Source organism: Thunnus thynnus, chromosome 21 (genome assembly GCF_963924715.1).
Source record: "Thunnus thynnus chromosome 21, fThuThy2.1, whole genome shotgun sequence".
Classification (NCBI taxonomy): Eukaryota; Metazoa; Chordata; class Actinopteri; order Scombriformes; family Scombridae; genus Thunnus; species Thunnus thynnus.
Window position 1 is genome coordinate 2,748,845 of NC_089537.1, and position 24,772 is coordinate 2,773,616.

General features: G+C 39.2%; 1 protein-coding gene and 2 long non-coding RNA genes across 3 annotated transcripts; all 3 read right to left on the minus strand.

Moving 5' to 3' along the window:
• Positions 1-273: 273 nt before the first annotated feature.
• On the minus strand, positions 274-872 carry LOC137173173 (uncharacterized). Its single transcript, XR_010925121.1, has 3 exons — positions 862-872; positions 525-602; positions 274-355 (listed from the first exon to the last, which is right to left on the minus strand). It is a non-coding gene; the product is annotated as an uncharacterized lncRNA (long non-coding RNA).
• A 2,063-nt stretch (positions 873-2,935) lies between these two features.
• Positions 2,936-6,455, minus strand: LOC137173172 (uncharacterized). The gene is made up of 3 exons (XR_010925120.1): positions 3,468-6,455; positions 3,239-3,344; positions 2,936-3,142 (listed from the first exon to the last, which is right to left on the minus strand). It is a non-coding gene; the product is annotated as an uncharacterized lncRNA (long non-coding RNA).
• Positions 6,456-8,855: 2,400 nt separating this feature from the next.
• Positions 8,856-24,025, minus strand: LOC137173776 (zinc finger protein 208-like). Its single transcript, XM_067578852.1, has 7 exons — positions 23,727-24,025; positions 22,593-22,697; positions 19,156-20,856; positions 17,472-18,160; positions 14,618-14,648; positions 11,761-13,116; positions 8,856-10,059 (listed from the first exon to the last, which is right to left on the minus strand). The coding sequence occupies exons 2-7, from the start codon at positions 22,608-22,610 to the stop codon at positions 9,568-9,570; spliced, it is 4,287 nt and encodes a 1,428-aa protein (XP_067434953.1). The 5' UTR covers positions 22,611-22,697; positions 23,727-24,025; the 3' UTR covers positions 8,856-9,567.
• Between the last annotated feature and the right edge of the window lie 747 nt (positions 24,026-24,772).

The window sequence follows — 24,772 nt, forward strand, 5'->3', positions numbered from 1 at the left end:
TCTACATTCAGACTCCATCATTTCCCTACTGAAGCATAACTTGGACATGGTACAGAGGGGTCATCCTTCATGTGCACTGTGTATTTACATGCTACTGGGTCAAACACTGACACACAGTAATCAGGGAACTGTACGGGGGTCATAAATCTGCAAATAAACAGCAAACACACAGTTAGCAATAGAATATATAGATACAGAAATCATTTTCTTCCCATGTAAACACTGTAATGTTGTGATCTGAGAACTTACGCATCACAACATTCCTCGCAATCACAGTTCTGACATTTACTGTTTCTCCATGAAGATCCTACAGCATGCCATGTTTTATCAATGTGGTCCTGACAATGGGTCTGGCCTGTGAGTGTGAAGAAAAAAATTTATTATTAAAACATTTTCAGTACAATCATAATGTGGCATTTTTGTGTGAATCTTTGATATTGTTCAAATGAAGAAAACTTGTGTGTGTATATACCATAAATGCACAGTGTGTGTATGTGTGTGTGTGCTTGATTCCTTTTACCTGCCTCCAAGAGCATTCTGATGCAGGCAGCAGTTGACAGTGACGGCAGAGCACAGAGCAGCAAAGCCAGAGCCAAATATTTCTTCATAGAAAAATGGAAAGAAACATAGTTTTACATTTTCTTCAGCAGGGAAACGCCCTCTTTAAACAGTGTATTATATTTCTGAAACACAGATGAGTCATTCTGTAATTACAAATAAAACTGTATGATTATGCAATTATGATCTATTTTTTAAATTTATTTTCTTCACCATCATAATTTATAAAGTTTATCCTGTCAAAAAAAGAACCAACAAACAACTGTAACCAGAATTTCTTAAATCAACAGTAATAAAACTTACCATGGTTGCAGTCAGACTTGTCAGACTTCAAAGTGCTCAGGTAAAAGGTCAAGAATAATGTATTTTGGTCAATGAAGGACTTTGTCTTTAAACAGTGTCAGCAGGGACCTTTGGAATTAAATTAAAATAGGCGGTGTCAACCTAACCCTAACCCAGAGTTTACTGGAAGAGGTCTCCTCCTGTATTTGTTTTAACTAGTGCAGTGCCCGTTCAAAACATGCCTGCTGGGAACGGGCTGATTGATTATTATTTCTCAGGAACCGCATATGTATGTATCAATTGACAAACGTATCGATTAAAATTATAATGAATGAATGAATTAAGTAGTTTAAATCCAGACAGAAACTTCACCAGTGAGACTCAACTGAAGTTGAACCGCAGAAGCAGTTTACGGCTTCCATCGGTTGATGCTGGTGCCAAATGTGCTCTTATTGGCTAGTTTTACTGCCTCCGCCTCTGTTTTTTTTTCTCTTGTGCGCGCTTGTTCTTCTCTATCGGACAGTTTAACTGAGGACAAACAGACAGACAGACAGACAGACAGACAGACAGTGATTCATTGTTTTTTAGTTAGATGAACTGCGGTGCCTTCATTTTGTCTTCATTTAAACTCAAAAATCATTGAGGGAGGAGCCCTAATTTACAATGATGTCGAGCAAGAAAGATAATCAATAAAACAAATATGTAAATACAATTAATAAATAGAGTAACAACAACAATTAAAAACAGGTACAAACAGAAGTTAAAAGGTTTGAGACGGTGGATTTAAAATGACCAATGTTTTGTAGTGTGTTCCAGCTTGATGGTGCAAAGAAGCCAAAAGCAGATCTTCAAGCTCTGTATGAACACAAGGGACATGGAGTGTAAGCCATCAGTCATTAGTCCTTGTGTAATGTGGTCCAGTGTACCAAACTAGCATGTAATTAATCTAAGAAGGCAGCTTTCCAATAAGGTCCTTGTAAATAAACAAATACATGTGCAAATCCCTGAGTGCAGAATGGTAGACAGCATCAAAGGGCTTTAAAGTTGCTGCTAAAGCATGCCTGTACAAGATGTCACCATAGTCAAAAACTGATAAAAAAAAGTTGCCTCAACAAGGGTTTTTCTATGCAGTGGGAAGCAGGATTTATTTCTAAAGAAAAAGCCAGTATTTTGCCTTAGTTTACTCACCAAATTTGTTACATGATTTTTGAAGGATATATTCTCATCAATCCAAATGCTAAGGTATTTGTATATCATGACTCTTTCAATATTGGTGCCACTTTTGGTTGTGATGATGAGGTTATCCGAGGTAATATTTTTGGCTCTAGCGAAAAACATAAGTTTGGTTTTGTCTGCGTTTAAGACTTAACTTTTAAATCAGCTAAACAGATAGAAAGAGATAAAGAGATACTACAGCAGAGTGTACATTATCTGCAGTGCAATACAAAATAGTATCATCAGCGTAAAGATGAATATTACATCCAGTTATAGCAGAAACAATATCATTTATATAAAGTGCAAACAGAACAGGACCAAGGAATGAGCCTTGTGGGACACCTTTTACAATCTGAACAAATTCTGATTTAATAGATCCTATTGCTACACACTGCTGTCTGTCTGTGAGATAACTCTGGAACTTATTAAGTTTTTTAAGAGCAAAGCATGATCAGCTGTATCAAATGCTTTAGAAAGATCAATACAAAGAGCAGCATAGTGTTTCTTGTCATCCAAAGTTGAAATGATGTCATTTAAAACAAGAATGGCAGCAGTAACAGTGCTGTGCTTTTCTCTAAAACCAGACAGACAGAGGTTCCTTGTTTTATATAGAGATTGTTTTCCTATTTTATTTAATTTTATTTATAAAAGAAATTGTTTTTAATAGTAATTCTGAATTATTTCCGTTTTTCCTTGTGTTTCTTTATGGAGCTCTGAAATTTTGAAAAAAAGTCACAAAATATATAAATCATGGTTGTTGTTACTCAGCAGGTATGCACATTGTTTCAATGTATTCTAAATTAATTGTCCTTCCTCCTTGTTGGCGTGTGAGGCCAAACACTTCATTGTTGTGAGAAATCAGTGAAGGAGCACATTCAACTCAGTTCAGTTTTATTTATTTAGCGCCAAATCATAACAAAAGTTATCTGAGGGCACTTTTCACATAGAGCAGGTCTAGAGCGTACTCTGCTTCTCATTCATACTCTACATTCAGACTCCATCATTTCCACATTTCCAGGAGGGGATCTCTTTGTCTTCACAATGTAACAGTAACACACAGTCAACAGGCTCATCGCGGATGTTAAACCTGCAAATAAACAGTAAACAGTTAAATAGAATATGCAGATACAGAAATCATTTTCTTCCCATGTAAACACTGTAATGTTGTGATCTGAGAACTTACGCATCACAACATTCATGGCAAACACAGTTCTGCAATATACTGTTTGTCCATGAAGATCCTACAGCATGCCATGTGCTATCAATTTGGTCCTGACAATGGGTCCGGCCTGTGGGTGAAAAAAATTATTTATTATTATTTTTATTATTAAAACATTTTCATTACAATCATAATGTGGCATTTTTGTGTGAATCTTTGATATTGTTCAAATGAGGAAAACGTGTGTTTATACCAGGAAAGGTCTTTGTTCCGAGGCACCCGGCAGTTACCAGTGACGGCAGAGCACAGAGCAGCAAAGCCAGAGCCAAATATTTCTGCATAGAGAAATGGAAAGAAACATAGTTTTACATTTTCTTCAGCAGGGAAACGCCCTCTTTGAACAGGACACTTTTATTTGTTAGTAAACATCAGATTTTATAACAACTCTTCACCATCATAATTTATAAAGTTTATCCTGTCAAAAAAAGAACCAACAAACAACTGTAACCAGAATTTCTTAAATCAACAGTAATAAAACTTACCATGGTTGCAGTCAGACTTGTCAGACTTCAAAGTGCTCAGGTAAAAGGTCAAGAATAATGTATTTTGGTCAATGAAGGACTTTGTCTTTAAACAGTGTCAGCAGGGACCTTTGGAATTAAATTAAAATAGGCGGTGTCAACCTAACCCTAACCCAGAGTTTACTGGAAGAGGTCTCCTCCTGTATTTGTTTTAACTAGTGCAGTGCCCGTTCAAAACATGCCTGCTGGGAACGGGCTGATTGATTATTATTTCTCAGGAACCGCATATGTATGTATCAATTGACAAACGTATCGATTAAAATTATAATGAATGAATGAATTAAGTAGTTTAAATCCAGACAGAAACTTCACCAGTGAGACTCAACTGAAGTTGAACCGCAGAAGCAGTTTACGGCTTCCATCGGTTGATGCTGGTGCCAAATGTGCTCTTATTGGCTAGTTTTACTGCCTCCGCCTCTGTTTTTTTTTCTCTTGTGCGCGCTTGTTCTTCTCTATCGGACAGTTTAACTGAGGACAAACAAACAGACAGACAGACAGACAGTGATTCATCGTTTTTTAGTTAGATGAACTGCGGTGCCTTCATTTTGTCTTCATTTAAACTCAAAAATCATTGAGGGAGGAGCCCTAATTTACAATGATGTCGAGCAAGAAAGATAATCAATAAAACAAATATGTAAATACAATTAATAAATAGAGTAACAACAACAATTAAAAACAGGTACAAACAGAAGTTAAAAGGTTTGAGACGGTGGATTTAAAATGACCAATGTTTTGTAGTGTGTTCCAGCTTGATGGTGCAAAGAAGCCAAAAGCAGATCTTCAAGCTCTGTATGAACACGAGGGACATGTGGGGTGTAAGCCATCAGTCATTAGTCCTTGTGTAATGTGGTCCAGTGTACCAAACTACCATGGAATTAATGTAAGAAGGCAGCTTTCCAATGAGGTCCTTGTAAATAAACAAATACATGTGCAAATCCCTGAGTGCAGAATGGTAGACAGCATCAAAGGGCTTTAAAGTTGCTGCTAAAGCATGCCTGTACAAGATGTCACCATAGTCAAAAACTGATAAAAAAAGTTGCCTCAACAAGAGTTTTTCTATGCAGTGGGAAGCAGGATTTATTTCTAAAGAAAAAGCCAGTATTTTGCCTTAGTTTACTCACCAAATTTGTTACATGATTTTTGAAGGATATATTCTCATCAATCCAAATGCTAAGGTATTTGTATATCATGACTCTTTCAATATTGGTGCCACTTTTGGTTGTGATGATGAGGTTATCCGAGGTAATATTTTTGGCTCTAGCGAAAAACATAAGTTTGGTTTTGTCTGCGTTTAAGACTTAACTTTTAAATCAGCTAAACAGATAAAGAGAGATAAAGAGATACTACAGCAGAGTGTACATTATCTGCAGTGCAATACAAAATAGTATCATCAGCGTAAAGATGAATATTACATCCAGTTATAGCAGAAACAATATCATTTATATAAAGTGCAAACAGAACAGGACCAAGGAATGAGCCTTGTGGGACACCTTTTACAATCTGAACAAATTCTGATTTAATAGATCCTATTGCTACACACTGCTGTCTGTCCGTGAGATAACTCTGGAACTTATTAAGTTTTTTAAGAGCAAAGCATGATCAGCTGTATCAAATGCTTTAGAAAGATCAATACAAAGAGCATAGTGTTTCTTGTTATCCAAAGTTGAAATGATGTCATTTAAAACAAGAATGGCAGCAGTAACAGTGCTGTGCTTTTCTCTAAAACCAGACAGACAGAGGTTCCTTGTTTTATATAGAGATTGTTTTCCTATTTTATTTAATTTTATTTATAAAAGAAATTGTTTTTAATAGTAATTCTGAATTATTTCCGTTTTTCCTTGTGTTTCTTTATGGAGCTCTGAAATTTTGAAAAAAAGTCACAAAATATAGAAATCATGGTTGTTGTTACTGAGCAGGTATGCACATTGTTTCAATATACTCTAAATTAATTGTCCTTCCTCCTTGTTGGCGTGTGAGGCCAAACAACAACAGATGACTGCATCAAAAATAAAGTTAGAGTTAAATCTGATGTGTTGACGAGGCACCTGTCTGCAGCCCGATCAGAGACAGAAGGCCTACTTCTCAAAAAAACCCAAAAAACCCAAAAAGGACAGGAAGAAAGACAGAAAGAAAGGAGGACTGAGAGAGAGAAAGAGTTGAATGTCAAGCCCTCACTAATTGTTTCTATTTTAGAGAGCGGAGCTGCTTTCAGACTGATTTAAGGAGAGTCGGTGTAAAAGTGACCTAAAAACAAAGCAGAGAGCCGGCTGACGCTCACTGATAACACACACACACACACACACACACACACACACACACACACACAAACACACAGATAACATTCGCACACATTTTGTGATGCCAACTAAATCTTGATTGTCTTGCTCTCATCATTTTAATCATTATCGTCATTTCTTATCTACATTAATTAATAAACACAAAAAGAGATGCGAGGAAGGAAAAGAGAGACACGAGGTAGAAAGAAAGAAGGGATGAATCCAAAGGTGAGGAGATACCTTCTTGTCTTTCCTTTTTCCCTTAAGAGAAGGAAACAAGTACAAGAGGAGAGGGAAGAGGGAGAGTAGTTAAAAAGTGAGATTAAGAAAGCATAAAAGGAGATGAGATGAGGGGAAGATAGAGCCAGGTGGAGATCTGAGGGTACTCACCAAAAAGAGAAACACCAGAGGAGCTGATCTTTCTGTGGGGTGATACCGCCTCCTGCTGGAAAACCGAGGTACTGCAGGAGGAGAGGAGAAGAATGATGTGAGAAACTCAGACTGACAAGAGTGAAACGACTAATTTCTGCTTCAGGTTAGTGACACACCTGCTCCGCACACTCACAGGCAGCAATAAATGTCAAGTCAAGCCATCAGTTTGTTCCTCCCACACACTCAGAGCTGACTTCCTGTGCAGGAGGTGGGCAGCCCTCAAACTGTGAGTTTGCTTCATCCATCTGAACCTGCAGCCCACCACCGTCTGCAGCCAACAGCCCTCCAGCAACACAAACTCAGTTCACCTGCTTGTCTGTTATATGGGCCTCTATATACACACACACACACACACACCATATTTTTACATTTCTTATGCAAGTAACATTATGGAGACATGAGTTCACCTGACATTTTAAAAGAAATGGTCTAATGGCATCTGACTCACTCAGGCTACAAAAGAGACAATCATACATTTCATCATAAACTGTTATTAAGTACCATTATGGTCACTTTCTCACCTTTACCTGAGGAGTTTCTACATTTAAAATAGAAACAGTACATCTGTACAAATAAGGGGTTCAACATTGCAGGGTTTGAGTATCACAAGAGCAAATTATTTGATCTTTTTTGATTTTTTTGTTTGCATATATGCAAAAGATAAAAATTGATATACACATATAAACAGAAACAGAAAAATATGATGGAGAGTCGCAAAAACCCCTAAGAGGGGCTTGATCAGGCTTCCTCAATGCAACGCTTACTCCGTTAACAAAGGATGCTGTGGTGAAACTACGATGTTCCAAAAATTGACTACAAAAAGTAGTGAAAAACATTACTCCATTACCAAGGTCAGAACTGAATTATAAAAAAGAATATAGGCTACCAGTCACAACACTGAAACGAAATGGTCACATAGAGAATTCTTGCTCACACTCAACCTCCTGAATCCCAATTATTGTATGAAAATAAATGTTAAATGTATGTAAGATAACACGTTAGGCCTACAACTCTACCCCTGTACATATCATTCTTAAGTTTCAAACATTTTGAATTGAAAACATCATCAGATTAAAAACCTTTTTTCTTGAAAGACAGACTTCTGTGTTATGTTTAATATGCTGATTATTAACCTATAATGCATATTAACAACTTAAGAACCACCACACACAACCCAAACACCTTGAAACATTGACTTGATTGTGCTTTGAAGTTGTTATGGTTGATACAGGCTGTAGATGTGTAATGTGACAAAATAGTTAATTCCCCAAAGATATTAGCCTACTATCAGATAATCAAGGGCCCAACAGTACTGCACTCAACCATTGGCCAATAACCATCTACCCAGCTGAGTAGTATATATCCCAATGAGCCCATTTTCAATTAGTGGCCTATAAAAGGGCAGCTGGGGAGTATCAGAGTTAAACAGCAAGATGTGAGACATGGAGCTGCTGCTGCTGTGTGGCTCACATTACAGCCAAACCAAAGAAACATTCATAGGAGGAGGATACGACAGCAGAGGCTCATGGCATTGTGTTCACAAATGATAAGAGGATGCTGATGTGTGTTTTGGACATAGATCACAGGGCACGCATCAATTAAACATACTATCAAAGCATAACCCTGCATATCTAATGTGTTTCTAGGCGGCTGTGGCTCAGGAGGTAGCGTAGGTCGTCCACTAATCAAAAGATTGGCGGATCAATTCCCGGCTCCTCCAGTCCACGTGTCGAAGTGTCCTTGGGAAAGATACTGAACCCTAAATTGCTCCTGATGGTTGTGCCATCAGTGTGTGAATGATTAGACTCCCTCTGATGGGCAGGTTGGGACCTTGCATGGTAGCCCCTGTACCCATTCAGCCTATGAATGTGTGTGAATGGGTGAATGTGATAAAAAGTGCTTTAAGTGGTCAGAGGACTAGAGAGGTGCTATATAAGTACAGTCCATTTATCTTTCTACACAGAATATAGCTGTTGTTTTGCTTTAAACAATGATAATGTATCATAAGGTTTAAAATGAAAAAAAGGAAAAAAACAGCACACTTGTTATTTATTTACATGTTTCTATATATATATATATATAGAGAGAGAGAGAGAGAGAGAGAGAGAGAGAGAGAGAGAGAGAGAGAGAGAGAGAGAGAGAGAGAGAGAGAGAGAGAGAGACAAAGTCGGTGGTTTGTGGGCCAGTTCAGGTGGTTTGATTAAAGCATATTTTTGCAGGTTGGGCGGTGCGGATTGGCTCTCATAAATGGGTCAGGTGGGTGATGGTATTAAAAAAACTTTAACTCGCGCATCGCTTATATGTGTATATAAATATATATATACACATATATTAATTTCATTCAATGTATGATTAAATTTGAATACTTTTTATTGAACTGTTGAAATTTTCTTCATCCACCACATGAATACACACTTTCTGATGATAAAAATGAGCTTAGATCATAAAACATAGAATTCAGAACAATTCAAACGGAACATGGAAAAAATTAAACGGATTTCATCAATATTTTATCAATTAACCCATATATGAAATGTTAAAAAATAGCAAAGCAAAATGGCATTTCTCAGAGGCCACAGTAACATCTTCAATTTGCTTGTTTTGTCTGGAACAATCTGAAACATTAAGATATTTAATTTATATATCAAAATAGTACTGATTAATTTTCTTTCAACAGACTAACCTCAACTGTTGCAGCTCTAACACGTATTTCTACTGTCTGCCAGGCTCTTGAAACATTAAATCATTACTGCTGTGATAACTTTCCAGAGCAGTTAAATTCTTCAAATATAAACCTCAGTGCAGCGTTTCGGTGCCTGATCAGGTTTCAAACCTCGGCATCAGTTACCTCCAGCTGTACCTGAAACAACACGCCTTCACCAACACAGCATTTTTAGTGTTTTTCAGTTTTCAGTCCAACAAAAACAATAATTAAAGTACTCGCTGCTATTTGATTATATAGTGGCAAGACTGAATGTCATACCTGCTGTCTAATGTGCCTCCTGCTTCTCACTTCAACAGAGCTTCCCTGCTTTTTATGTGATCAGCTGAGACATTAAAGCAATTAAATCTGAATTCTGTGGAGCTTGATCTCAAGTTGTTTAAGTTTGATCTTGCAGCCAGAAGAAGAACTTGCTGTCGATCCAGATGCATTGTGTGTCTTCCTGTGGTCTGAGGGCAGGAAGCTTTTCTTAGTGTGGACACATTCATGACTTGTACCCTCAAATGTTGTTTTGAAGGTTTTCTTGCAGTGCCTGCACTGGTAGGGTTTCTCTCCAGTGTGGACGAGCTGGTGTCCTCTGAGACTACCAGCAGTGGTGTATGAGGAGCCACACTGGTCACAGTGGTGCGCTTTAACCCCACTGTGCACGACTTCATGAAGTTTAAGTTTAGATGCTAAGGGGAAACTTTTCCCACACTGTTTGCAGTGGTGCAGCTTCTGTCCAGTGTGCATACGTTGGTGTCTGTCCAGGGTTATTTTCTGACAGTAGGTTCTTCCACACTCGTCACAGGTGTAAGGTTTATCATTGCTGGGTACATTTGTGCCGTTCTGCTTCTATAACACAGAAACATACAGAGAGAGCTTAAGTCAGTGTTTGCTGCAGGATTTTAAAATGGGAGGCTATTGCCACATTTACACTATGTTGGACAGATGGGAAAGATCAGAAAGATTCCCGTGTTAAGGACTTATGAACGTTCATATCATCTGACAACTCAGGAAGGTTGTACTATAGCTGAGCTGGTTGTATGAAGGTTTTCAATACTGTGTGTATTGACAAAATTACATTATATCTATTAAATTTGGATTTAATTACACTAAATGACAAACTTAGGCTGACGTGAGGCACCCATGTTTGTTTACTTTTCAGGAACTGAAAATATAATTGGGCCTTTCTGAAAAAAAAAATCCCAATTCCCCAGCTGACGTTATTACTTGGATGTTGACATGAACACTATTAACAATTTGAAAACTTGTAATTACAGTAACTCTGATATGACAAACTTCTGCTGACATCTTATTGAGCTCGAGGGAAATCAAGCCATGGTCCTCCATCACACAGGAAAGGCCAGAAATGTGTGTGGACACTGTTTCAACTGTTATCCACTAAACATCCCTACATTGATCATGAGATGAGATGCATCAGGATCGATCTGATTCATCCCAGCAGGAGATTTATCGATCGATCACATTGTGTGCTCCCTTTACAATACCAAGGTTTCCATCTAAATGTAGTGCAAATTTTAAACAGAATCTGAACGCAGGTCAGCTATTCTGTGATTTAAACGTCTATTACAAATGCTGCATACCTTTCAATTAAACAGCTGTTCTATTTTTACTTTCAACCTGCATGTTCTCTGTGACAAGCAGCATTTTTATGGAGGTTTTTGAGCTGCAGGCTCAGGCCTTGTAACATTATCCACTTTTGTCTTCTTAAAGCCTCAGTTTTTCGGTTCAACGGCTTATAAAAACTTAGTTCTTGGTTCTTTACCCTGTTAGTAGTGCATCTCACCTCACAGCAGCTTTAAAGAATTTTTCTGTTGTTTGCTAGCAGACAGAAGCACCTTCTCTCAATACAAAGTCAGAGGAGAGCAATGAATTGTTTTCCCCTCCGGGGTGGGCGGGACTTAACTGCACTCTGTCTCTATTGTTTTGCTCGGTCTATGGCATCATTTTGGTTGGCAGGTGAGATCTGCCCATCCTCTACCTGAATGCTGCGGTAACGTAAGTTACCACGACACGAAATGTGACAATTGGTCCAAATCACAAGCGGTCTGTTGATTTGATCATTTCATACAGAAAAGTTGCTTTAATTTAGCAAAACTGCAAGCTCTCGCAAATATTTTTTGATTTTTTGAATTTGCTTTAATTATTGTAAATGTAAAATCACAAATTCCTGGAGGGACTGAACGCTCCCTGCAGTATCAAAGTAATCCAGTGATAGTTGTCTGTACATCCATGGCTACAATGCATTTTTATGGCATCGATTTTCCAAAATGAATATATCCCCCAAAGCATTATGGGAACTGTAGAGTTAAGGGCATGATTATGACACAAATTGTAAGACAAGGAACAAGCATATGAACTTTTTCATTATTTTTAAGTCATCACTAATGCTTGACATTCTCTTCCATCTATTCATATGCAGATATCTGCCCTGAAACCCCTGATCTAATCAGTCCACCCAGAAATAACTGATCTGATAGCAAAAACATGCATAAAATATTGACATTTTAACTTGGGCTCAGTTTTACATACCTCATCATTGTATGGTCTCTCCCCAGTGTGGCTTCGTCTATGGTGTCTTAGGCTGTTTAAATGCTTGTAAGTTTTCCCACACTGGTCACAGTGGTGCGTTTTCTCCACAGTGTGGACGACTTGATGGTCTTTTAAGTTCGAAAACATTGGGAAACATTTCCCGCACTGTTCACACCAGTACACATCCTCTCCAGTGTGCATACGCTGGTGTCTTTTTAGGGTGGTTGGCTGTTTGAAGGTTTTTCCACACTGTTCACAGCTGAACAGCCTACTCTCAGAGTGGGTGTACTGGTGTATTTTTAATTGACCTCGTAAAATAAAAGCTCTGTCGCACTTGTCACAACGGTGTGTTTTTTCTCCCTTGTGGACTTTTTGATGAACTCGTAGGTTACCAAGTGCAGCAAAAGCTTTGCCACACTGGTCACAGCTGTACGGTTTTTCTCCAGTATGGACGCGTTGGTGTTGTTTTAAGTGTATATACTCGAAGAAGGATGTTCCACACTGGTCACACATGTGAGGTTTTTCTCCAGTGTGGATACGTTGGTGTACCCTCAAAGAACTTTGTCTAGCAAATGCTTTGTCACACTGGTCACAGCGGAAGCGTTTCTCTCTTTTGTGAATGAGTTTATGTACCCTCAGGGATTGTGCCAAGCTATAGGCTTGTCCACACTCCTCACAGTACAGTTTCTCTCCACTGTGGACCTGTTGGTGGTCTTTGAGGTTAGATGCTCTTGTGAAAGCTTTCTCACACTGGTCACAACGGAACCGTTTTTCTCCAGTATGGCTTCGTTTATGTACTGTTAAGGTACTCAACAAAGAAAACACCTTCCCACACTGGTCACAGTTGTACGGTTTTTCTCCAGTGTGGGTGTGTAGGTGTCCCGTTAGTGTGGCTGCTTGACTAAAAGATTTTCCACACTGGCCACACATGTTGGGTTTATATCCAGTGTGGGTGTTTTTGTGTTCTCTTAAACGATATGATGAAGGGAAAGTTTCCTCACACATATCACAGGGGAATGGTTTTTCACCAGTATGTGTAAATTTGTGTATTTTAAGACTGAATGAGTGGCGAAAGGCTTTTCCACAGTGGTCACAGCTGTACGGTTTAGCACCAGTGTGGATGCGTTGGTGGATTCTTAGTTTTGCTGCAGTGAAAAAGCTTCTTCCACAGTTGTCACAACTGTGCAGTTTTTCTCCAGTGTGGATAAGTTGGCGTCTGTTTATCTGTTTGACAGTGGGAAACATCTTTCCACACTGGTCACAGCTGTGGGATTTATCTTTGTTTCCTGATGCTGGGACAGCTTTGTCACCCTCCTGAGAGAAGCGAGGTCCCGATCCATTTTGGCCTTTACATTTCTATAGCAACAAAGATACAAAGAGAGGCAGTCAGTAAGGGCATTTTCAAAACTGTGTTGTTTAGTCCAGTTGAATCAAATTCTAGTGAATTTTCCCTCTTCATATGTTTAATCTGGGTAGATCTGAACACAGCAATCGTATTCAGGTACGGACCAAAACAACTGCACTGGGACCCTTTAAAGAAAGTGGTCTCAGTCCAACTACTAATGAATTCTGGAGCAGTTCATTTGTAATGGGAACATGATTTAACCTTGATCTGACATGTGACAGACATTTTATCATCAACTATTTTGTTAATCAAATAATTGTTTGCAAATATGCCAAAAATATTTACTGCTTTTAGCTCCTCAAATGTGATTTAATGTTTTTCACTTCTATGGTCTACATTTTGAACACTGACTGAACACTAAGCGCAGGTGAGGCTGATGGGAGTATCGGTTTTGCTGGCATTTTGGTGATCCACTGACCTCTACTGTGACTAAAAACAGGTATTTGGGGATTTCTGGGGTTTTTTGCCATCACATCACCAGATCTTCAACTTGCAAGACAAAACACTCAAGAAGTCTTTAAAGAAAATTGAGCATCTCAAAGTTCATGAATACTGAATAAACATCATCTGCTGAGGAAGACTGTGATGTGACTGAAAGCTTCATAACAGCTACTAACAGGACCTTGTGGTGAGATTGGTTTTTGGTGGGAGGGTTCTTCTGGAGCCAGAATTTTGTAAAAAAAAAAAAAAAAAAAAAAATCTTTACGTGCAACCATAAAAATCTTCAAAAGATTCGTGTCACTTTTACTGAGACCTTTGGAAATATTTCCAAGGTGCATATATCACTAAATAACTTACACCCATGCTACTGTATTGTTACCAGCAGATCAGCATTAATGTTACTACAGTGATATTTTTGCTCACCTTTTGTGAAGAAACCATTTTGTCCTTATAGTGGCTGAGCTGAGACAAAATGGCCAACTAAGTCCTTCAGTTCCTCTGCCAGACACGTCTCTTCCTGCCAATTACCTGTGACATCATCAACAAGAGACAAGTGACCTGGTAGCATGGATGGTCTGGCAGGCACTTATCAATGGTAGGCTTTCTCTATCGTAGCTCCTCGCTCGACCACCGCCACGCTGTCTCTCCAATCTCTTTTAAAACGAGTCAGGAAGCCTTTACTTTTAACATAATCAAAGAGGAGAAATGTCCTCCCCTTTGTCCTAAACTGGTCGATACAAGAGCACTTCCTTGTTTTATGAATGAAGCTACACACAAGTTGAAGCAGCTGTGCTGTATGTGTTCAACCAATCAGCGACGGTCGTCACTGCAAACCCCGCCCTACATTGAAGGGTGATATGTGTAATGGAAAGAGATCCAGTAATGTACAGTGAGTGGAGTCGAGTCCAGTTGGTGCCATGTAATGGAAACACATAAAAGACGCATAAGAGGATATAACACATAATATATACAGTATATCTATACATATATGTTTACATGTTCTTGTAGTACCTGTTTGGGTTCTCTCAGGGTGCTCTGGCTTCTTCCCACAGACCAGAAATGAGATGAACATAAATTATTAAATCCAGTGCACAAATTATTAAATTGAGTGCACAAATTATTTAAGAGGTGCTGCACACTAAAACATGTTTTTTGAGCAGTAAACTAAATCATATGAAAGAATTGTGATGAAACACATCAATACTGGTGTTAATATTGACATTGACACAGAATTTATAATTTTTTTTTTTTTTTTTTTAAATCTGCATTTCATGGGTTAAAAATGGCTTAATCTGTCATCTGCTGTTTAAAATCAGCCCTGAAAAGGCGGGAACAATGCTGACGTAGAGTCGACCGTTAGGGAGGTTTTCAAATATATGCTGGTAGAGACAGGTGCTGGCCTGCTGGAGGGGGTCCACGAAAAGAAACGCTGCTGGCGGCCACAAAAACAACAGAAATCCTCCTCACATCTCACCCTGCAGCCCTTCCAACTGTCTGTTCCTGCAGTTACTAGCTGGTAGCAATGTCTGTCCTGTCATCCCTCCTCTCTTCTCCTCAGCCCCTCGCCCACTTTATAGCATTTTTCAAAATTATGCAGTGGGTCGCGTTAGGCTCAGACCCGGGGTGCAGCTACACTTTAAATCAAGAGCATGACTTGCTAAATCAATAGCTAAGTCATTTAATCGAGAGTACAAATTCGGGTTTTTTTCTCCATGGTCTCCCGGGCTCTGTAGCATGCTCTTCTCCATTTTCCATGTGGAAACTAAACCAAACTATCCAGAAATGTACCTGTTAGAGTTCGGCAAACCCGGTTTTCTTCAGCGCGTACATCTGAACCGGACCGGTGAGCATGAGAAGCTAAAGTAAAGATTAACTTTAACTTTAGCTTCAGCTACCTACCTCTGGAGCTGCTGACTCACTTCTTCTGTCTAGTGTCAACGAGCTGCGTCATTTTTGAGCCTTTTAACTGGAATACAGCACGGTAACGTTAGGACTACGTGCAGCCTGAACACCGCAAGCATTATGTGACCCTTCCTCTTCTTCCGCTTCTTCTTCTACTGTTGTTTATTTTTGGCGGGCGGACAGTGCCGCGAAAAACCGGGAAAACCAGAAGGAGGCAGTCGTGATATTTACGTGACTTATAGCTCAAAGTGAGCCGCTCCGGCCGTCGCCATCTTGGCAGCCTGCCAAGCCAGCCAATCAAAAATGGGCAAAGAGGCGGGCCGAATGACTGAAACAAGCCACCTAGCGGCTGGCGGACCTGTCACTCAAAGCAGCCATGTCCTTCATTATGCAGAACTTTACGGCTTAATAAAACTTAAACGGGTGAGTTATAAAAAGAATCACCCCCCGTACAGTTATCATGAAAGGGGACATTAGCTACAGAGACCAAAACCGTTTTTTGTACCAGGCTGTAAACATGTTTATTTCTGCTGTAAAGTTGGGCATTTTAACATGGGGGTCGATGGAGAATGACTCGCTTTTGGAGCCTTAAGTGGCCATTCAAGCAACTGCAGTTATTGACACTTCCGCATTGGCTTCATTTTACATCCCCGGAGGTTGCCGCTTGCTTATAATACATCCATGGGATGGGGTGACAGGAGTGTGACTCCCCCCCCCCCCCCCCCCCCCCCCCCCAACTTTATTGAGCAACATACATGTTCAAGACAGTTTTCCATTGTAAAAGTTGCTTCACTGTAATAAAATAATATTAGAATCAATTAAATTGTACAACAAATAACAAAATGTAGGGAAAGGAAAGAATCATTACACGGTCTGCTAAACAACTGGAGTAAATTTTAAAAGGCTACATAATTAATAGTTTTTGCCAATTAATAATTTTTGAGTTTTAAGTTTTCAATAGTAGTCAAATGTGTTTGAAATTGGTAACTTTAAAAGTATAAAAGGAACGTAATCTTTTAATTCATATAATTTTATGGGATATAATATTTTGCAAAGATATTAACCAAGTTAATTATGTAAGTTTCATCTGCACAGAAGTTGGGATTGTTAAAAATGAGTAATATCAATCTTTGTTGGTATGATATCTTTTGAAAGGTTCTGTAAATCAGACCTAAAAAAAAGCAGCATGAAAACAATCTACAAACATATTCAATAGTTTCCCCTTCATGTTAAATATACAGTGTTGAAATACACTTCTGTAACTTTGTGCGTAACAAAATATTTCATTTCCACTTCATGATTTCTAATTAATATTCCAATATTGCTCACCACAAGGAGTTGCTAGACAATGAATCGTAAGCCGAGATACATACAGACTGCTAGGTGCAGATGCTAAAGCTACCTGATTCTAACTGGGTTTTAACGTTATAACTTGAGTCACAAGTCACACAGTGACGATAGAAACATTCACAGCTCAGACACTGACAGAGGCCCCAGTTGAAGAACTGAATTTTGAATTGCATTTTGCACCTTTTGCACCTCATCAAACATTGCAGACCCAAATGGCACCCGTTTGGTAGAATGACTCCTAATCTCTTATTGAACTAACTGTTGCAGCTCTAACACGTATTTCTACTGTCTGCCAGGCACTCAAAATATTAAATCATTACTGCTGTGACCACTTTCCAGAGCAGTAAAATTCCTCCTCGTACAATCATAAACATCTGTGCAGCGTTTTGGTGCCTGATCAGTCTTCAAACCTTGGCATCAGTTACCTCCAGCTGTACCTGAGACAGTTATAGTTTTCAGTCTGAATTCCAACAAAAAATAAAAATTAAACTACTCGCTGCTACTTGATTATATAGTGGCAGGACTGAATGTCATACTTGCTGTCTAATGTGCCTCCTGCTCTCATTTCAAAAGAGCTTCCCTGCTTTTTTTTTGTGATCAGCTGAGACATTAAAGCGATTCAATCTGAATTCTGTGGAGCTTGATCTCAAGTTGTTTAAGTTTGATCTTGCAGCCAGAAGAGGAACTTCCTGTCGATCCAGATGCGTCGTGTGTCTTCCTGTGGTCTGCGGACAGGAAGCTTTTTTGACATTCTTCACACCAGTACGATTTCCTCTTAACATATTCACACTGATGTTTGGAGAGAGCTGGTAATGTAGAGAATTTTTGTGCACATTTGTGACAGTGAAACAGTTTTTTAGCAGGGAGGGTATGTTTTTGTTCGTCATGTGAAGTCTTGTCACGGCTGTTCAGTTTCTCAGCGTGGACATGTTCATGACTTGTACGCTCAAATGTTGTTTTGAAGGTTTTCTCGCAGTACCTGCACTGGTAGGGTTTCTCTCCAGTGTGGACAAGTTGGTGTCTTCTGAGACTACCAGCAGTGGTGTATGAGGAGCCACACTGGTCACAGCGGTGCGCTTTAACCCCACTGTGCGCAACTTCGTGAAGTTTAAGTGAAGATATTAAGGGGAAACCTCTCCCACACTGTTTGCAGTGGTGCAGCTTCTGTCCAGTGTGCATACGTTGATGTCTGTCCAGGGTTATTTTCTGGCTGTAGGTTCTTCCACACTCGTCACAGGTGTAAGGTTTATCATTGCCAGCGTGCTGACAGGAAGAATTGGGTCCATTTGTGCCGTTCTGCTTCTATAACACAGAAACATACAGAGAGAGCTTGAGTCAGTGTTTGCTGCAGGATTTTAAAATGGAGGCTATTGTCACATTTATGCTATGTTGGACGGATGGGAAAGATTCCCATGTTAAGGACTTATGAGCGTTCATATCATCTGACAACTCAGGAAGGTTATATGATAACTGAAGGTTTTAAATACTGTATGCATTGAGAAAATTAGATTATATCCAGTATGAGTGTCCAGTCAAATAAACTCACTAACATAAAAATATTAGAGCCTATCACAGATATATCGGTATCAGCGTATATGTTGTCCAATATGCAGAGATTTCTTTTCTTAAGTTATATATATTATATACAATAGAGTTTATTGTTAAACTGTAAAATATCCTGCCTCCATTACATATATTTGTCACAAGTGTTTGATAACCACATTTGAGAGATCATTGCAAAAAATGTGTATTTACGTAGATGTAAGAATATCGGCCGATATATCAATAGACATTTTTTTACTCACTAATATCAGTATCGGCCCCAAAAAAGGTCAGGCTCTAAAATAGTATAGTAGTTTAATTTCCAAACAATTTATCCACTGTTTTACAGCCACAACAATAGCAGTTGAGCAGGCTAGGGCCGAGCCTATGACATAAGCACGCGTCAACGGTGTTTTTGTAATTACTCTCACTGCCTGAGGAGGGAGACAAAAGTGTTTTTTTGTACAAATAAATCCAACCAAATGAACTGCAGTGTATCCAACTTTATCCAACAACATGTTTTTTATTTTCAAAGTTGACCGGCAAAAAATCTGATATATGAGACTGATCGGCCAGTCACCGGTCATGGCCAATCAGCTGAAAATCAGCCAGTTTCAATCAGAAGCCGATCGATCGGTGCATCTCTAGTCGTTACGTCTTCCTGTACCTTTCCACCCAGAAATAACTGAAACTGATCTGATAGCAAAAGCGTGCATAACATATTGACATTTTAACTTGGACTCAGTTTTACATACCTCATCATGGCTGCTCTTGAACTGTCTCTTTCCCGTGTGGATCAGCTTGTGGGTTCTTAGGGTGTTTGAATCTTTGTATGTCTTTTCACATTGGTCACATTTGTAAGGTCTCTCCCCAGTGTGGCTTCGTCTGTGGTATATTAGGTTGTTTAAATGCTTGTAAGCTTTCCCACACTGGTCACAGCGGTGTGTTTTCTCCACAGTGTGGACGAATAGATGGGCCTTTAAGCTCGAGAACATTGGGAAACATTTCCCGCATTGTTCACACCAGTACACATCCTCTCCACTGTGCATACGCTGGTGTCTTTTTAGGGTGGTTGGCTGTTTGAAGGTTTTTCCACACTGTTCACAGCCGTACAGCCTACTCTCAGAGTGGGTCAATTGGTGTCTTTTTAATTGATCTCGTAAAGTAAAAGCTCTGTCGCACTTGTCACAACGGTGTGTTTTTTCTCCCTTGTGGACTCTTTGATGAATCCGTAGGTTACTACGCAAAGCAAAAGCTTTGCCACACTGGTCACAGCTGTACGGTTTTTCTCCAGTGTGGATGCGTTGGTGTCGTTTTAAGTTTATATGACGGTAGAAGGACGCTCCACATTGGTTACACCTGTGAGGTTTTTCTCCTTTGTGGATGCTTTGGTGTAACTTCAAATAACTTCGTCTAGCAAATACTTTGTCACACTGGTCACAGCTGTAGGGTTTTTCCACAGAGTGGATGTGTTGATGTTGTACCAGGGCTACTTTCTGGTTAAAGGCTCTTCCACAAACATCACAGCAGAAGGGTTTTTCTCCAGTGTGGATAAGTTGATGCATTTTGAGGTTACGTAATGTCTTGAAACGTTTATCACACTTGTCACAGCGGTGCACTTTATCTCCAAAGTGGGTATGTAGGTGGGCTCTGAGGTCAGTTGGCAAAGTGAAAGCTTCCTCACACTGGTCACAGCGGAAGCGTTTCTCTCTTTTGTGAATGAGTTTATGTACCCTCAGGGTTTGTGCCGAGCTATAGGCTTTTCCACACTCCTCACAGTACAGTTTCTCTCCACTGTGGACCTGTTGGTGGTCTTTGAGGTTAGATGCTGTTGTGAAAGTTTTCCCACACTGGTCACAACAGAACCGTTTTTCTCCAGTATGGCTTTGTTTATGTACTGTTAAGGTACTCAACAAAGAAAACACCTTCCCACACTGGTCACAGTTGTACGGTTTTTCTCCAGTGTGGGTGCGTAGGTGTCTTGTTAGGGCTACTGCGTGGCTAAAGGATTTTCCACACTGACCACACATGTTGGGTTTGTATCCAGTGTGAGTGTTTTTGTGTTCTCTTAAACGATATGATGAAGGGAAAGTTTTCTCACACATATCACAGGGGAATGGTTTTTCACCAGTATGTGTTAATTTATGCATTCTAATACCAGATGAATGGCGAAATGTTTTTCCACAGTGGTCACAGCTGTACGGTTTATCACCATTGTGGATGCGTTGGTGGATTCTTAGTATTGCTGAAGTGACAAAGCTTCTTCCACAGTTGTCACAACTGTGCAGTTTTTCTTCAGTGTGGATAAGTTGGTGTCTGTTTAGCTGTTTGACAGTGGGAAACATCTTTCCACACTGGTCACAGCTGTGGGATTCATCTTCGTTTCCTGATGCTGGGACAGCTTTGTCACCCTCCTGAGAAGAACGAGGTTCTGATCCATTTTGGCCTTTATGCTTCTATAGCAACAAAGATACAAAGAGAGACGGTCAGTAAGGGCATTTCCAAACCTGTATTGTTTAGTCCAGTTGAATCAAACTCTAGTTAATTTTCCCTCTTCGTATGTTTAATTTGGGGAGATCTATTCAGGTGCGGACCAAAACAACTGCACTGGGACCCTTTAGAGAAAGTGGTCTCAGTCCGATCAGTAACCAGTTCTGGAGCGGTTCATTTGTGGTGGGAACGTGATAAACCTTGATCTGACATGCAACAAACTTCATCAGCAACTATTTTGATAATCAAATAATTGTTTTAGTGATTTTTAAGCAAATATGCCAAAAGTATTTGCTGCTTTTAGCTCCTCAAATGTGATTTAATGTTTTTCTCTCAACATTCTGATATTTTGTAGACCAAACAACTTATTGATTAATCAAGACAATAATCAACAGATTAATCGATAACGAAAATAATAACTAGTACCCGACCACAAGGCGAACTCTGCAAGTTTGAGCTAAAGGGTTTTGTATACTGGTGCAGCTAGTTGGAGAATGAACTGAGGTCTGAACAGGACTAACAATGAAGTACGTTGTCTTCTTGTTAAACAGGTTGTGTGTTGTCATCCTTACATTCACTAATTTGTACTAAACCCTAAGTACAGGTGAGGCTGATGGGAATATCGGTTATGCAGGCATTTTGGTGATCCACTGACATTTAAAAGGGTTCAGACAGAAAAAAGAAAGCGTCTAGGTGAATGTAGCAATCAATGCGTCATGGCTTTCAGCAGACAGTCATAGTTTAGTTAATTATAAATGTTGCTACCCTCGCTAGTCGGCACCAGAAATACTAGTCAGTTAAACTAATTATTAATATTTTTATTAACGTACAACGCCCATTAACCACTGCATCTAAGATGTTATGCAGCCCCCCTCCTCCTTACCTGTATCCCACCTAATGAAGACCCACTTGTGTGGTGATGCTGAAAGACGCAACGCTTTCCAAAACTACGCCGTCCTGCAAGTCTTCTATCTCTGTGTGCCTGCAACATCTGCACCAACTGAGAGTTTCTTCAGCTGCTGGACTTACTGTTAATCGACTGAGGTCTCACCTTTCACCTGAAGATGTTGACGTGTTGATTTTTGCCGAACAAAAATGTTTCGTCAGTCAAGTAAGTAGGCCTCCCACGTCGTGTGTGTGTGTGTGTGTGTACCTGCTGTTTGAAGCTGACTGCTAACAGTGTGCCATTGTTGAAATCTGGTAGCCTAAAAAAACTCTTAATCTAATGTTATGTCAATCAGTAGGCCTAATTGTTATTTTTTGTAGGTCTATTATTGGTAGTTTTACTGATGACTGATTGTTTTCTTTAATATTTAAACTATAACTTTCATTTAGTGAGTTGCTGTCATGTTTTGTAGGATAACGTTCATAATGCACGGCGCAAAGTGCCACAAATTTCAGTGGCATTTGAAATACGATTTGATCATTGAAGAACATGATTAACGGTTTCAAATGGCTCTTAAATACATGTTATATTTAGTCAGAAATGTTTCATGTTATGGATTAAATTGAGCTCAGCTGTGACTGTTTTCTGAGTGTTTTCTTACTTTTAGACTAGTCTAAATTTAAATTTCTGTTAAATCATCAGGTAAATTAGTCGTTATGACCATCCTTAATAAGGACTGTCACAACAATTCTAATTGCTAATATGTTATATTATTACCAGCAGCTTTAATGTTACTACAGAGATATTTTTCCTCACCTTTTGTGAAGAAACCATTTTGTCTCTGTAGTGGCTGAGTTGAGACAAAATGGCCGACTAAGTTCTTCGGTTCCTCCGCCAGACGCTTCTCTTCCTGCCGGTCACCTGTGACATCATCAAAAAGAGACAAGTGATAAGCGTCTCCCCTCCGGTGGGCGCCACAGAGCACCGAACGCCAAAACAACCAGACACAGTAACAGTTTCTTCCTACATCACACTAGAGATACAACAATTAGTCGACTGATCGATCAGTAGATCGCCAGAAGCTTAACTGGTTACTATTCTGATAATCGAATAATTGTTTTAGTCATTTATTTTGAGCTAATAAACCAAACTATTTGCTGCTTTTAGCTACTTAAATGTGATGATTTAATGTTTTTCTCTCACCGTTTTCTGGCATTTTATAGACCAAACAACTGATCAATTAATCGAGAAAATAATCAACAAAATAATCAATAGGGAAAATAATTATTTTCCAGATTAAAATGATTTACAGAACAAAAAAATATCCAAAACCCATAAATCAATATATTAATTATGTATTATATTCTCTTAGTGTGGTTGCGGTTCGCTTCCTGGCTGCCTTGGATCAATCTTGGATCGGATCCATAACTGACGGGAAACGTCTTCGTCACTTTTTTCAAACTTCTGTCTGATTGGCGAAATCCATATCGAGAGCGCAAATGACTAAATCTAGAGCAGGATTGGACAATGTATCGATATTTTGGATACTGTAATATTGTGATGTGGCAAAAGTGTATTTTACTGGTTTTACAGACTGCATTACAGTAAAATAATGTAATTTTCTGAATTTACCAGACTGTTGTAGTTGTTCTATTATTTGCCTTTAATCACTTCCTGTCCTCACATCCACATTACTGATGATTATTTATCAAAAATCTCTGTTGCAATATTGATATTGAGGGATTTGTTCGAAGACATTGTGAGATTTTGTCCATTTCGCCCAGCATTAATCCAGAGCACAGATTATCTCCACTTTCCATATGGGACAAATTTCATCAAATTTACATCAATTGCGGCGAATTCTGCGATAAAGATCAGTCTCTCAGGAAGTGGACACCAAACTATCCAGAGACGTCCCTGTTAGAGGTTAGCAGCCCCAGTTTTAATTACCTGCTTTGATCGTGGAGGGTTTTTTTTTCCTTCAACGTGTTTCCATCACAATAAACTCACCGGAAAGTTGAACTGAGCCGGTGAGCATGAGAAGCTAAAGTAAAGACTAATCTAACTTTATCTTCAGATTCATGCTTCTGGAGCTGCTGAGTCACTTCTGTTTGATGTCAACACGCTGCGTCACTTTTAACCCTCATTTAACTGAAACACAGACCGCAGGAGGACTTTACTGCACCCAGAGTCATACACGACGGTGCATGCAGGGATGCAAGGCTGCTTCCTCTTCTCGTGCTGCTCCTGCTTCGTCTTCTTCTACTGTTTTTTATTGGCAGTTGGCAAACAGCTTTTAGGTGTATTACCGCCATCTTCTGGATTAGTCCAATATAGCAATGTAGAAATACTCCATTACAAGTAAAAGTCCTGCATGAAAAATCCTCCTACAGGAAAAGTACATAAGTATTATGAGCTTAATTTAGTTAAAGTATTACAGTAAAAGTACATAAGTATTATGAGCTTGATGTAGTTAAAGTATTGCAGTAAAAGTACATAAGTATTATGAGCTTGATGTAGTTAAAGTATTGCAGTAAAAGTAGTGGTTTGGTCCCTCTGACTGATATATTATTATATATGACATCATTAGATTATTAATAGTGAAGCATCAGTGTTAGAGCAGCATGTTACTATTGTAGCTGCTGGAGGTGGAGCTAGTTTACACTACTTTATATACAGTTAGCTAGTTTAGTCCAGTGGTTCCCAACCTAGGGGTCGGGCCCCTCCAAAGGGTCAGCAGATAAATCTGAGGGGTCGTGAGATGATTAATGGGAGAGGAAAGAAGAAAAAACAAAGTTCTGATACACAAATCTGTTTTCAGTTTTTGGACTTTTTCTCTAATATTTGATTTTTGCTGAAATATTGAACATTTATTGAAATGAAAGCATGTGAGAAGTTTAGAGGGAAAAATCACTATTTGGTGGAGTTGACTTCCTCTCTAAACACCTTCTCCACATCACTACTAACAATTAATAAGTGCTGGTTATTCTGTCTCT